This window comes from Vulpes vulpes, chromosome 11 (assembly GCF_048418805.1).
Source record: "Vulpes vulpes isolate BD-2025 chromosome 11, VulVul3, whole genome shotgun sequence".
Classification (NCBI taxonomy): Eukaryota; Metazoa; Chordata; class Mammalia; order Carnivora; family Canidae; genus Vulpes; species Vulpes vulpes.
The window spans coordinates 25,958,585-25,972,143 of NC_132790.1; the positions used below are offsets into that span (position 1 = coordinate 25,958,585).

The 13,559-nt window shown below is 36.1% G+C and overlaps 1 protein-coding gene across 1 annotated transcript in view; it reads left to right on the plus strand.

The window, feature by feature from the left end:
- Nucleotides 1-13,559, plus strand: part of PPME1 (protein phosphatase methylesterase 1) — an 88,462-nt gene that overhangs the window by 40,333 nt on the left and 34,570 nt on the right. Inside the window, exons 2-3 of the mRNA XM_026010499.2 lie at nt 3,612-3,705; nt 4,261-4,353. Of these exons, the coding sequence (XP_025866284.1) occupies nt 3,612-3,705; nt 4,261-4,353 (187 nt within the window). The remainder of the gene's footprint in view (nt 1-3,611; nt 3,706-4,260; nt 4,354-13,559) is intronic.

A 13,559-nucleotide genomic window follows, 5' to 3' on the forward strand; every position in this document is an offset into this window, starting at 1 on the left:
CAGTTAAACGTCCAACTCTTGATTTTGGCTGAGGTCATGATCTCACCATCGTGAGATGGAGTTCCAAGTCCTTCTGTTCACTGGGTGTGGAGCCTGCTTAAGATTCTCTCTCTCCTTCTACCCCCCACACCCGCATACTCCCACCCTCTCTTTCTTTCTCTTAAAAAAAAATTATGAAAGATAAATTAACCTTGCTTTTGAAAATTCTTTTCATTACTTTAAAATTATTCCATTATGACTCCATGGAGAAAAAAAAATCAGTAATTTATTTTAAAAATTATAACTAAAAAGCCTATATAAGCTGTAATGACTATAAAATAGGTAAGCATAAAACTATAAAAAGCAAACCATTTTTAAAAAGAACTAGAACTACATCCCTAAAATACGGAGTATTCTTTCCAACTAGAATATAAAGATTAATGCGAGATCCTTACTATCTATTTCTCGTCTAACATTGATTGCAAAATTACCTGGACACAATTGTAGAGTATATAACCAATTACGTTTTCAAAGGAATATCCCAGAAAAATGTCTCTGGGAATAGGAGCAACCTTTGGAGGTATAGATTATTGGCTCTTTAACCAGATGGGAATTACTCATATGTTGGTATACCTTGGGTAGTCCCTAGAACTTTTTTTAAATGAAGGGAATTAGAAATGGAGGGTGTTCTCATAGGAATAATTTCTATTATACAAACTAATTTTTCTTTAACTGGTAATTTTTTCTGGTGCCCAGCCAACTTGGAAAGTTTCTGTGGCCTTGGCAAAGACTCTCTGAAAAGGAAATTTCTGATAATATATTCTAAAGCCTTATTACTTCTTAGAAGCATAAATGAAAGAGTGAGAGAGAAAAAAAGGATCTGAGAATTAATATAGCATGGGGGTAAAGAGCAGAGACTTTGAAGAGTGATGGAACTGGATTTGAATTCTGTCACTGCCACTTAGTAGTTGTATAACCTTGCATAAGTTACTTCATATCTCTAAATCTGTTATCTGTGAAATAAGGATAAAACTAACTTGAAGTTTTGTGAGGATTAAATGGAATCATGCCTATAAATTACTTGGCAGAGTGATTCACTGTTGTGGCACAGTAAATGTTAGATACTATTACGGTGATGACATCCTAGGTCCAGACATAAAAAATTCACCCATAGATTCTTAGAATCCATTATAACATGTTTGACATGCCATGTGTGGTTGTTATTCTCAAATTAGTATATGCATAGGTGGATTTGTGAGTGACTGATGAGTCAGTAGAATTAAGAATTCTACTTTTAGTTTTCCAGTAGGAATTCAAGTGCAACCAGCAAACCAGAAAAAATAAGTCTAAGCTGAAGTTGAAGTTTATTTCTCTATAGGCAGTTTTTCTATCAGAAGATAGGATTTTACCTGTTCACTGAGCAACTACTAAATGCCAGATGTGTTTAGATTCCTTTAAAAGGAATGTTTTTGGGGGGCACCTGGGTGGCCTAATCAGTTAAGTGCCTGACTCTTGGTTTCAGCCCAGGTTGTGATCTCAGAGTCATGAGATTGGCTCCGAGTCAAGCCTCCCACCGAGAGTGAAGCCTGCTTAAGATTCTCTCCCTCTTCCTCTGCCCCTCCCCACACACGTGTGCATGCTCTCTTGCTCTCTCTCTAAAAAGAAAAAAAAAGAAAAGAAACAGTATGTTATTTTATCCAGTTGCTATAATCCAAGGCAGAAAGAATTTAAATAATTCGAATTTGCTCAAATCCATACTGTAACTGGTAGGGATTTGCAGGGAACTATAGGTAAATGGTAGGAACCCTTCTCTCATTCCAAATCATTTCCTCTAGCTTTGTATTCCTAGCATCCCTCTTTCAACTTGGGGAACTTTAAAAATTATCAGTGCCTATGCCACACTTCAAGCCTTTTAAAGCAATTTCTAGAAGTGAAATCCAAGCATCAGTATTTTTAAAAACCCCTTAAATGATTATTGTTACATGGGTTGAGAACTATTGATATGTTCAATGCATTTTGACTGTTGAAAGAATACATACCTAATGGTGCAGTTGCTCCATTGTAATTCCAGTAATTATAGTCAACTATAGAGTGCTTTTGTACTAACTTAAGTCTTTGAAGTGGGCTTTGTATATATTCTCCATTTGCCCCCATGGCATATATAGGACAATATCTGGCAGGAGGTAACTTTTTGTTGCTGACAGAATTCTGAATTCCTTCCATTATTGAAGAGAATAGATATGGAAATAGGGTAAGGTTCAGGGTTCCTTTCTTGTGTCTCATCCAAGGTTAAAGACATAGCTTGTAAATAGATATTTATTGGTTATTTTGAGAATAATTTTATTTTTTTGAAATAATTCATGGTTCAAAAATAAAACAGTAGAAAGGGATAAACACTGAGAATTGTCCATCTGCCAATCATAGTTCCCATCCCAGGATATATATCAAATGTTATATTGGTATTCTTCCAGAGATACTCTAAACATTTATAAGCAATTATATTTACACATACTTCCTATTTTTACCCAGATAGTAGTATGTCCATTATGTTTGTTTGTTTACTTAACAGTATATCTTTTTTTTTTAAGATTTTAAAATGTATTTATTCACGAGAGACACAGAGAGTGAGCAAGGCAGAGACACAGGCAGAGGGAGAAGCAGGCTCCATGCACAGAGCCTGATGTGGGACTAGATCCTGGGACTCCAGGATCACGCTCTGGGCTGAAGGCAGGTGCTCAACCACTAAGCCACCCAGGCATCCCATTTTTATTTTAAGTTTTATTTATTCATGAGAGATACAGAGAGAGGCAGAGACATAGGCAGAGGGAGAACCAGGCTCCCCAAAAGGAGCCTGATGTGGGACTCTGAAGACCCCGGGATTAAGCCCTGAGCCCAAGGCAGATGCTCAAACACTGAGCCACCCAGGTGTCCTGACTTAACTAACAGTCTATCTTACCCACATACAAAGAATGTTATCAGCATATAATTGCTTCCATCTTTTTATAACTAAATATTATTTCTCTATGTACCACAACTTATTTTCATCTATCAGCTGTTGGTGATCAGTTGTTTCTAATTTTTCTCTATTATAAACAATGCTACATTGAATAGATAAGTCATTTCACTTCTGCATGAGCATATCTTTAGATAAATTCCTAGAAATTCAAAGTATTGCCAGTTTGGCTGTTATGAAGGTTGTGTATTGATGGGTTGGGAAATAATGAAAAAGCATGAAATAATATGAGGATTAAAGGTATAAAGAAGGAGGAGTGACCAAAAATGATTATACCGGAATGATATTAAAATGGCTTGACAGGATAGGAATGAAGCTGGTAGTCAAGAACAAGGAGAGAGAACCAGCAGGTTTTGTGGTGTATGTACATGGAATATATTTGGAATTAAAATATACTAATGAATTTTCTAAAATCCTAACATTTTTACTCTTAAGTCTTGAACTTTTTAAAACACATTTTTAACGTGATGCTCTCTTTATGAAAACTCCTCATTCTTTAAGAGAAAATACCCTTGCAATTTTCATTTCATGTTTATATTTAGCATTTGTTGATCAAGATTTTAATGTTTTCACGCATAACTATTTTTTACTTGAACTCTTTCTCTTTTTTTTCCTTCAGCCCTGGAAGAAAACGAGACTTTTCCCCTGTTTCTTGGAGTCAGTACTTTGAATCCATGGAAGATGTAGAAGTAGAGAATGAAACTGGCAAGGATATATCCTTTGCAAAATGGCTTATTCTTTAACAAGCTTATAATACTAAGAAGACATGTATAGTTTCTGAAATGTTCTTTAGTCCTGCTATTTATTTCATTTTTATTCTCCATCTGTTCTGTGTACAGCATGGAATTTAACCTATAAGTCTATGCCAGTATCTTACTTGGATATAATTGTCTAATGCACGGGGAGAGGATTAAGAATTAAGTTCCTGACACTGATATCTCTTTTAAGGAGAAGGTTTTATGAGTCAGGTGAGTTGAATCAGTTTAGCATCTAGAAATTAGGGACTATGTCCTCAGGGCAACAGGGAATCTTTTTTTTTTTTTCCCCATTGATACTGGCTCCATGCTTCAAAAACAGGTTTGGTGTTTCAGAAACTTCTATTTAAGTGTCTCTTGAGTTTGGAAGTCTGCAGCTTTACATAGAGCCTGGTACTGCCTGAGGTTTTTTTTTTTTTTCCCCCTGAGGTTTTTAATCAGTATTATTATGATTAAATTATCAAAAACGTAAGTGAGCAAAAGCTTAGATATATTATCTTTAACTATTCATACACTTTTCGAGTTTACAAGAGTGGGTCAGAGGGTCCCGTCCTACTCCTTCTGCATGGAGGAGGCCATTCTGCCCTTTCCTGGGCTGTGTTCACAGTAAGTAAGAAGTTGATAATAGAAGCTGATGTTAGCACAACCATTGTTTACTTTTGGATAAATTTGACTAACCTAACTCTTCTTCTATGTTCACTCATATAGCTTGATATAAGAAAGTTAGGGATGTGGGTTGATTATGAATATTTTTAATGGGAGGCCCAAGATCACCTGCTCTTTAAAGTTCTTAACTGGGGTGAGCTTTAGTGCATGAATTGTTCAAACATTTTATTTTATTTTATTTTATTTTATTTTATTTTATTTTTTTTATTTATTTATGATAGTCACAGAGAGAGAGAGAGAGAGAGGCAGAGACACACAGGCGGAGGGAGAAGCAGGCTCCATGCACCGGGAGCCCGACGTGGGATTCGATCCCGGGTCTCCAGGATCGCGCCCTGGGCCAAAGGCAGGCGCCAAACCGCTGCGCCACCCAGGGATCCCTGTTCAAACATTTTATAAAATGTTCTCTATATATTGCATTGGGATGAGGGAGATAGGATTTGTTCCTGGTTGAACGTGGGTGTTTAGGATTTGTTCCTGGTTGAACGTGGATATTTAATTAAGTAATAGATAAGCAGAAATATCCTATTCAAGTGCTTTAGATAGAGATAATGTCTATCCTTTATTTGTCTCCTTCATAGAGCCCAGTGTAGTACTTTATACATGGAGATGTTACAAAAATATTTGGTAAATTTTTCTTCTCTTTTAAACTAATGCTTTATATTTTAATGATATTAGTGAGCTACTGGGAAATAAACTATATTTAGTTGATGATACCTTGGTCTATAGTAGAGGATGTATGTCTGTGTGAATGCTACCAGTTCTAGATCTTCCTGATTTTCTTGACTCTGTGCAAGGAGAGATGCTGGTAAGGAAAATACTAGCAATGTTCCTATTGAATATGAAATTGTCATCTCTTCTTATGTGTATCAAGCAGACGCACAAACTTCCTCTATTTACCACTAGGAAGTCTGAGGGACAGAAAATGGGGGCAAGCAGGAATTCAGTACAAGATAATTGGACCTAGATGACTATGGAATTGAGGAGGGCTCTGAACATATTATTATATTCCTGGCAGCAGATTTATTGGGAATAGTTCTCAACATGTAGGCACTTACTCATCTTATTGAATTATTAAATGATTTGATTCCTATCTTGTTTTCTACTTCCTTTCTCTTGACTTTAGGATATAACTATTTGATTTGCCCTTAAGTGCCAGGCTCCTTCATCTCCCTACACCTGTATTGTCCAATGTAATGCAAAATCATATATGTAAATTTTTTGCCACATAAGGTAATTTTAAATCTAGTAGAGACATAAAATAGGTAAAAAGAAACAGATTAAGATTATTTTTAATAATATATTTTTATTTAACCCATGGTACCCAAAGTAGTATTATTTCAATAGGTAATCAGTATAAAAATTACTATTGAGATATTTCACTTTATTTTTTATACTGTCTTTGAAATTCAGTGTGTATTATAGGTAGTCATAACACATCTCAGTTTGGACTAGCCACATCTCAAGTCCTTAATAGCATCACTTTGGTCACTTACATTCTTCACCTCGCTTGTGAGGTGAAGACCATGTCTTAGTTATGCCTGCCACATGCTCAAGGAATGTCTCTTGAATGAACAAGTGACAGCATCACATGCCTGTTCCTAATGTAGCAACTATAGTATTAAGTATACTCCAGTTGCCCTGAACTAAGGTCAGAGCCACCAGAAATGGTTTATGTACTATAACCTGGCTGACACGGTTATTGGGCAGCTAACATGCTGGAGACACGGAGGGGAAGAAATGTGTGACTGTGGAGAGGAAATAAGCACCATCTTAATTGGTGTGTCACATTCGTATAACTGAGTTGAAACTTGCTAGGGATAGTAACCCCAGGCTGTACCTCATAAGAAATTTGGCAAAAAGTAATGTTTGGATAGGAAGAGCTTTCTTCCAAGGATAGTATGTAATGGGTCACAAAATTTTGTAAAATTTTGATGAGAATTACCTACGAAAGCCTGAGGTAGTCTTGCTGTATTCTTTGAACTTTTCATCAGCTCCCTAGCACTCTAGTACAAAATCAGAGCTAATGTTACCTATTTGAGTGTTCAGAGTCCTTAAAGATGAGGGATCTGCATAGAGCTAGAACAGATTTCCCATGAAACAACTATTGTTTAAAAAAAAAAAAAAAGGGCAGCCTGGGTGGCTCAGCAGTTTAGTGCCACCTTCAGCCCGGGGCCTGATCCTGGAGACCCAGGATTGAGTCCCACGTCGGGCTCCCTGCATGGGGCCTGCTTTTCCCTCTGCCTGTGTCTTTGCCTCTGTGTGTGTGTGTGTTTGTCTCTCATGAATAAATAAATAAAATCTTAAAAAAAAAAAAGAAACAGCTATTGTTTTTGACATTAAGGAAAGGAACAATGAAGTAGGAGTTGGAAGATGTGATTTCTAGTCCCAGTTTTACTGTACTGATAATATATCCTTGAGGAAGCTACTTAAGCCCTGGAACAAGCCATGTAAGCCTTTACTCCTCAAATACAGTCTTCTTACACTTGAAGTTCTCTTTGAAAATTATGTAAAATAATAGAATATGAAAACTAAATTTTAAACTCATGTACAAATATTGTAAGTGGTTTGTTGACATATATTGATATTAAATATTTTTATCTCATAGAAACAATGAAATAACATGGAAAGTGACTGGCATAGAGAAGGTAGTTGATAAATAGCTGCTGATGTTATTAAATGTGTCATTGTAGAGGAAATCTCTAGTTCTTTTTTTACCAAAGCATAGTCTACAGATTACAAATTCCATGAGATATTAATGAAATAGGGTTTTTGTGATTAAGTGAGTTTAAGAAATATAACATGTAATATCCTTCTCTGATCTCTAAGAAATTCACCATGTATCAGTATGTTATTAAACCCTTTAGGATGTTCTTCTACTTCTACTTCATGCAGCTGTCTTCCAAATGTATTTGACAACTCAATTCCTTTTTTCTAAAACATCTATTACCATCCCATACTTTGTGAAAGTCTTTTATAGATAGATCATTATATCCCAATTGTTTACCTGGTTTACTTGTATAATCAAGGAAATGACCTACCACTCAGCCTAATAGCTTGGACTTTTGCTCATTAAATTTACTTGCCCTTTTTTTATTGTTGTTATTCCTCACAGTGTACCAGCCCACTGAATGAGTTTCTATGTTACAGTGCTTTGAAAATAAAAATGGCTACATAAAAGTTAGTGCTCTGGCAATTGACTTGACTCCAGAGGTTATATTTTTCATAAGCACTAGAAAATGATCCAGAAAGCAGCCATGGCAAACAGCAGGAATAAGCCCTAGCACCTTATGGTCATGAGAGGCAGAATTTCCCTCAGACATCCATCTAGATGATAGCTGGTAAAATACGGTAGTAAAATAGAAACAAAAAGGCACTAGCATAGCAGGAGGACAAGTACACTGACAGCCAAAGGAAGAGATGAACAACTTGGATTGATATTTATGAATGCTAAATCATGAAATTCTTGAGAGCAGGAACTGTGCCTTATCCATTCTTAATATGACAGCACACAGGGCCTGTCCTGGAGTTGGTGCTCAGTAGTTATAACTTGAATAAGTTAACACTGACCTTGAGCAATTAGCAAAGGATAAACTTTGTTAATTGTTTCCTGTTTGAGAAACCAGAAAAGATGTAATCATTCTAAAGCCTTTATCAAATGTCAGCAAGTCATTTACATATGACTGATACACAAAGAAGTTATATAACATGCTTAGAAAAATCCCAGACACAAGATAGGCAAGACCAAAGGACATGAAAAGACAGTTCATGGAGAACAAACAACATGAGAAAGTTCGTCCTCACTAGTAATCAGGTATGATTCATAGAGGCGGTATCATTTTTTTTAGATATCAATAATATTTTCCAAAGCTAATTCTTAGTGTTGCCAAAAGCAATAGAAAACAAATACTTTCAAACATTGCCAGTAGTATTGTAAATAGAGCTCTCTTAGAAAGTAATTTCTCACTTTGATTGAATTATCAATATATTTATACCATTTGACACAGACATCATACCTCTAGGAATCTAAGGAAATAATACCAAATATAAGACATGTTATTTGTCTAAAATTAGCAGTCTCAATGTCCAACAATAAGTAAATGATTTAATAAACTAGATGTATTTATAAGACATTATACAATGTTGAAGAAACAGTTTTCGGGGCAATTTGGTGGCTCAGTAGGATTAAGCATCTGCTTTTGGCTCAGGTTATGATCCCAGGGTCCTGGGATGGAGCTCCACATTGGGCTCCCTGCTCAGCAGGGAACCTGCTTTTCCCTTTCCCTCTGCAGCTCCCCCTGCTTGTATGTGGACGTTCTCTCTCTCTCAAGTAAATAAATAAAATATTTTAAAAGAATAAAAGTAAATAAATAAAAAAAAATTCTTCTGGACACTATGGAAAAAAGCTGAGTGATTTTTTTTCCTGTTTTTTCTATTTTTTAGGTTTTGTTTTTCAATTGTATGTATGTATTACTTTGTAACTTAAGGATTTTTTTTTTCTTTAATGGAAACTATTTTCAAAGGAAAAACTTTGTACTCATTTGAAAGGTTTTATTCAGTTCTGGATACCACAAGTTAAAGGGACACTAGCAAACTGAAACTTGTCTAGGAAAGAGCAGCCATGATTAGAGTACTTGAAACTATAACAGTCAAGGAACAGTTGAAGGCACTGAAAAAATGAAAGACTTGGGAGATGTAATATTTGCCTTCAACTATAATAATAATTTTTAAAAATCAACCACATCTTTTAAATATTTTCTATATGTCTGTTACTATGTTAAGTGCTTACATGCATAATCCCATTTAATCCTTTCTGTGTTTCTATGAGGTTAAGCAGATGAGAACATTAAAATTTAGCCAGTAACAGTACCAGAACTCAAAACTACCTGTATCTGTCTTCAGTATGCATGTTTCTCTGAAGACTGATTCTGTACTACCTAAGAGTAGAGACTCAGGGCAGAAACCATAGAGATATATTTTTGACATACAAAAGGCAGAACTTCTAATGATTAGGACTATTTCAAAGCAGCTCAGGCCTTCTACAGAGGAAAAGTAAGCATTCATCTCAGCATACTAGCACAGTGCATATTATAAGATTTAATTACAAATGTATCTTTCACAGTTCCTTCTTATCCATCCATAATTCTGTAAAATCCCTAGACCTGAATAGAACTCGTTTTCTATCTAAATGTTTCATGGTTTTCTTTTTTTTTTTTTTTTTTTATAAGGTGACCCAGAGATTCACCCAAAGAAATCCTCTTAACTATCAAGAGAAAGCATTTCTACTTTGGCTTTTTAGTAACAGGAAAAAAGCAAATAAAGAAAAAAAAATATAGTCATTTTTGTGGAACTAGCAAAAAGTTATAACTAATAGAGGGAAATTATGGTGTTTTAAAGGATAGGCTTTAAGTTTCTAGAAAACTAATTTTTTAGAATCCTTTATTCCTTGGTTATATCCAATAAAGTAGTTGTTACTGTAGTTATTACTATAATGATCATATATAGTGAGTTATACTTAGAACTCCATAGCACCCATCACCAGGTACTGGTTATAACAGACTGACCTCATTGTTGTTGGAGAATCCAGAACTAAGCAGAAATTGAAGTTTGACAGAAAGGAGAGGAGCAGTGGTAGCTCACTAGCACATGCACTCTCAACAGGCTAGATTTTGCCAGTCTCCAGTTGTTTTCAGCTTTGGTAACTGTGTCGGACCTGGAACCAACCAAGTCCGAATTAATTAAAGCCAAGAGTTGAATCTAAAGTGTCTTCTGATTTCTGTTTCTTCTTCCAGTTGATTTAGTTCATGTTAGAAATAATTACTGAATATATTCTATAATCCAGGATTTGTGCTGGGTTACTAAGGATACTAAAATGAGAGTTCACTTTTTAATGAGATCAACTAATCAGGAAATAACTTGCTAAATCCCTACATTTTTATCTTAGGTGCTATGGATACAGTGGAAAATTAAACACATCCTATCCTCTTGTTCGTATGATGTTTTAAGTCTAATGAATAAGATAGGAAAAAAGAACGCATATGGATACAAATAACAGCAAAAAAAATTAAGGTTTGAACAGGTTTGAATCTAAAACAGCTTAACCTGTCAAGCTTTAGTTTCTCAGTCTATAAAGTGGGTATGATGCCACCTTAGTCACCTAAGTCAATAGGGAAATTGTGAGAATAAGTAAAAGATTATGAGCCTTTGATAAATTTTAGATAAATTTACAGCATCTATATACAAGATACAAAAATAACAGGAGGGAATGATGAACTCTGGTGATGATTGAGGGGACTATAAGGAAAGTAGAAAGTTTCATTAAGAAAGAGGACATCTGGGGGATCCCTGGGTGGCTCAGGGGTTTAGCACCTGCCTTCGGCCCAGGGCATGATCCTGGAGGCTCCCTGCATGGAGCCTGCTTCTCCCTCTGCCTGTGTCTCTGCCTCTCTCTCTCTCTCTCTGTCTCTCATGAATAGATAAAATCTTAAAAAAAAAAAAAAGAGGACATGTGAACTAGGTTTTGAAGACTGAATAGAAGTTGCCTTAGGAAAGAAGGCATTCCAAAGAGAGAGAAATGCAAAAGCAGTGAAGACTTGTAACAATGAACTATGTTTGGGAAATTATAAGTAGCTTGAGTCCAAAATATGAGGGTGAAGAGGGAAAGAAGTGACTAGAGAGGGATGCTTGGGTGGCTCAGCGGTTGAGCATCTGCCTTTGGCTCAGGGCGTGATCCCAGAGTCCCATGTCAGGCTCCCTGCATGGAGCCTGCTTCTCCCTCTGCTTGTGTCTCTGCTTCTCTCTCTGTGTGTCTCTTGAATAAATAAATAAAATCTTTTTTGAAAAAGTGACTAGAGAGATCACAGGGGCAAAATTATGAGAGGGCCTTGGATACCAGGCTAGAGAATTGCAGCTTATTCTTTAGTTCAGGGTAAGAGTAGAGGGAACTGTTTTTTTGTTTTTTAAAGATTTTATTTCCTTTTTCATGAGAGACGCAGAGAGACAGAGGGAAAAGCAGGCACCCTGTGGGGAGCCCAGTGTGAGACTTAATCCTGGGGCCCCGGGATCATGCCCTGAGCCACCCAGGTATCCTGAGGGGTCTGTTTTTAAACACTTCCCCCACCCATATCCACATAAAATATATCGTAGGCATTTCAAAATTAGGGAGGGGTTATGGAAAGTATGTTTTGTTTGAAATAATCACAAACATATCCAGACTGGAAAGTTCTGGGAAGTTGAATATTTTGATATACCTCTACTTACTTCTAATTGAGTGTCACTGTTTTAGGCAAGAAGTTATTGAAGGTAGCATACTACTATAGCTAATGGATTGGGCCAGAGACACAAATGGAGGCAGGTAGATTAGTTAAAAGGCTGTTCTTATATAATTCTAAATATTTGTTACCTTGTGGGATGTTAATTTCTCCCCAAAATGAGAATGTTCAATTACATTTTTTTTGCCGTGTAAAAGCACTACTTAGAATAGCACTGTTTTAATCTACCCAATTTATTTACAAATGTAGCATCAGTCTAATACCAAAACTAGGCCACTAAAATTCAGGAAAACTATGAACCAATTTAAGTTATAAAATAGATGCAAAATTCTAAATAACAGCAGATTTAATCCAGTAGTGTAGTAAAATAATAATACACTGTAAACAACAAGTTTTATCACATGAGTCTGAAACTGGTTCAGCATTGGAAAATCTATATGTGTAATTAATACCAAAAAAAGACTTGAAAATATAATACTCTACTTAGGTTGCAAACTCTTGACAACTAGGAATAGGTGAACAACTTCCTTAATTTTTATTAAGTTGATATACCAGAAAATTATATGTATAAATACACTTAGTAGTGAAAATTAGACACTTTCCTTTAAAGTCAGGGACAAGGATCCCTGGGTGGCACAGCAGTTTAGTGCCTGCCTTTGGCCCAGGGTGCGATCCTGGAGACCCGGGATCGAATCCCATGTCAGGCTCCCGGTGCATGGAACCTGCTTCTCCCTCTGCCTATGTCTCTGCCTCTCTCTCTCTCTCTCTCTCTCTATCATAAATAAATAAAAATTAAAAAAAAAATAAAGTCAGGGACAAGATAAGGGAGCTTTTTCCAACATTTATACTGAAGGTTCTGGCCAAACAATAAAACTAGAAAGAAAAATTAACTTTAAAGGTTTGAAAACAATGAGAATTGTCATTACTTGCAAATATTGTCTTCCTGGAAAATCAACTGACAAACTACTAAGCCATAGTTCACAAAGTCACTATCTTAACCGACTGAGCCATCCGTTCTGATTTGCAATTCCCTAATGAAATGTGATGTTGAACACCCTTTTATATGCTTATTTGCCATCTATATTTGGTGAGGTATTTGAAAATAATCTAAATGGGCACCTGGATGGCTCATTCAGTTAAGCAGCTACCTTGGTCTCAGGTCATGATCTTGGTTTTGGGATTGAGCCCCAATGGGCTCCCTGCTCAGTAGGGATTCTGCTTCTCTCTCCCTCTGCCTTTCTCCCAAGCTTGTGCCCTCTCTTTTTCAGATAAATAAATAAAATCTTTATGTATATAATTTTATACAATAAAAATAACAATCCAAGTGGATTAAACTACTGAATTAAAAAAACAAACTTTAGGAGCATTCATATGATGTTGGGGCAGGGTTTTTTAAAAGTTAACCATAAGGGGCGTCTGGGTGGCTCAGTTGGTTAAGTACCTGCCTTCAGCTCAGGTCATGATCTCTGGGTCCCAGAATCAAGTCCCATATTGGGCTCCCTGCTAAGTGGGAACTCTACTTCTCTCTCTCTCTCTCTCTCTCTCTCTCTCATCCTTCCCCCTTCCCTCCCACCCCATCACTTGTTCTCTCAAAAAAATAAAATTAAATAAACAAAGTTAACAACAAAAAGTAAAAGCCATAAAATCTCTGGGACACAGCAAAAGCTGTTCTAAGAGGGAGGTATATAGCAATCCAGGCCTGTCTCAAGAAATAAGAAAAAAATTCAAAACAGTCTAGTCTTACACATAAAGGAACTACAAAAAGAAGAACAAACAAAGCCTAAGGTGAGTTAAAGAAAGGAAATAATAAAGATCAGAGCAGAAATAAAAGATGTAGAGACTAAATGAAAAATAAAAAATCAATGAAATCATGATTGA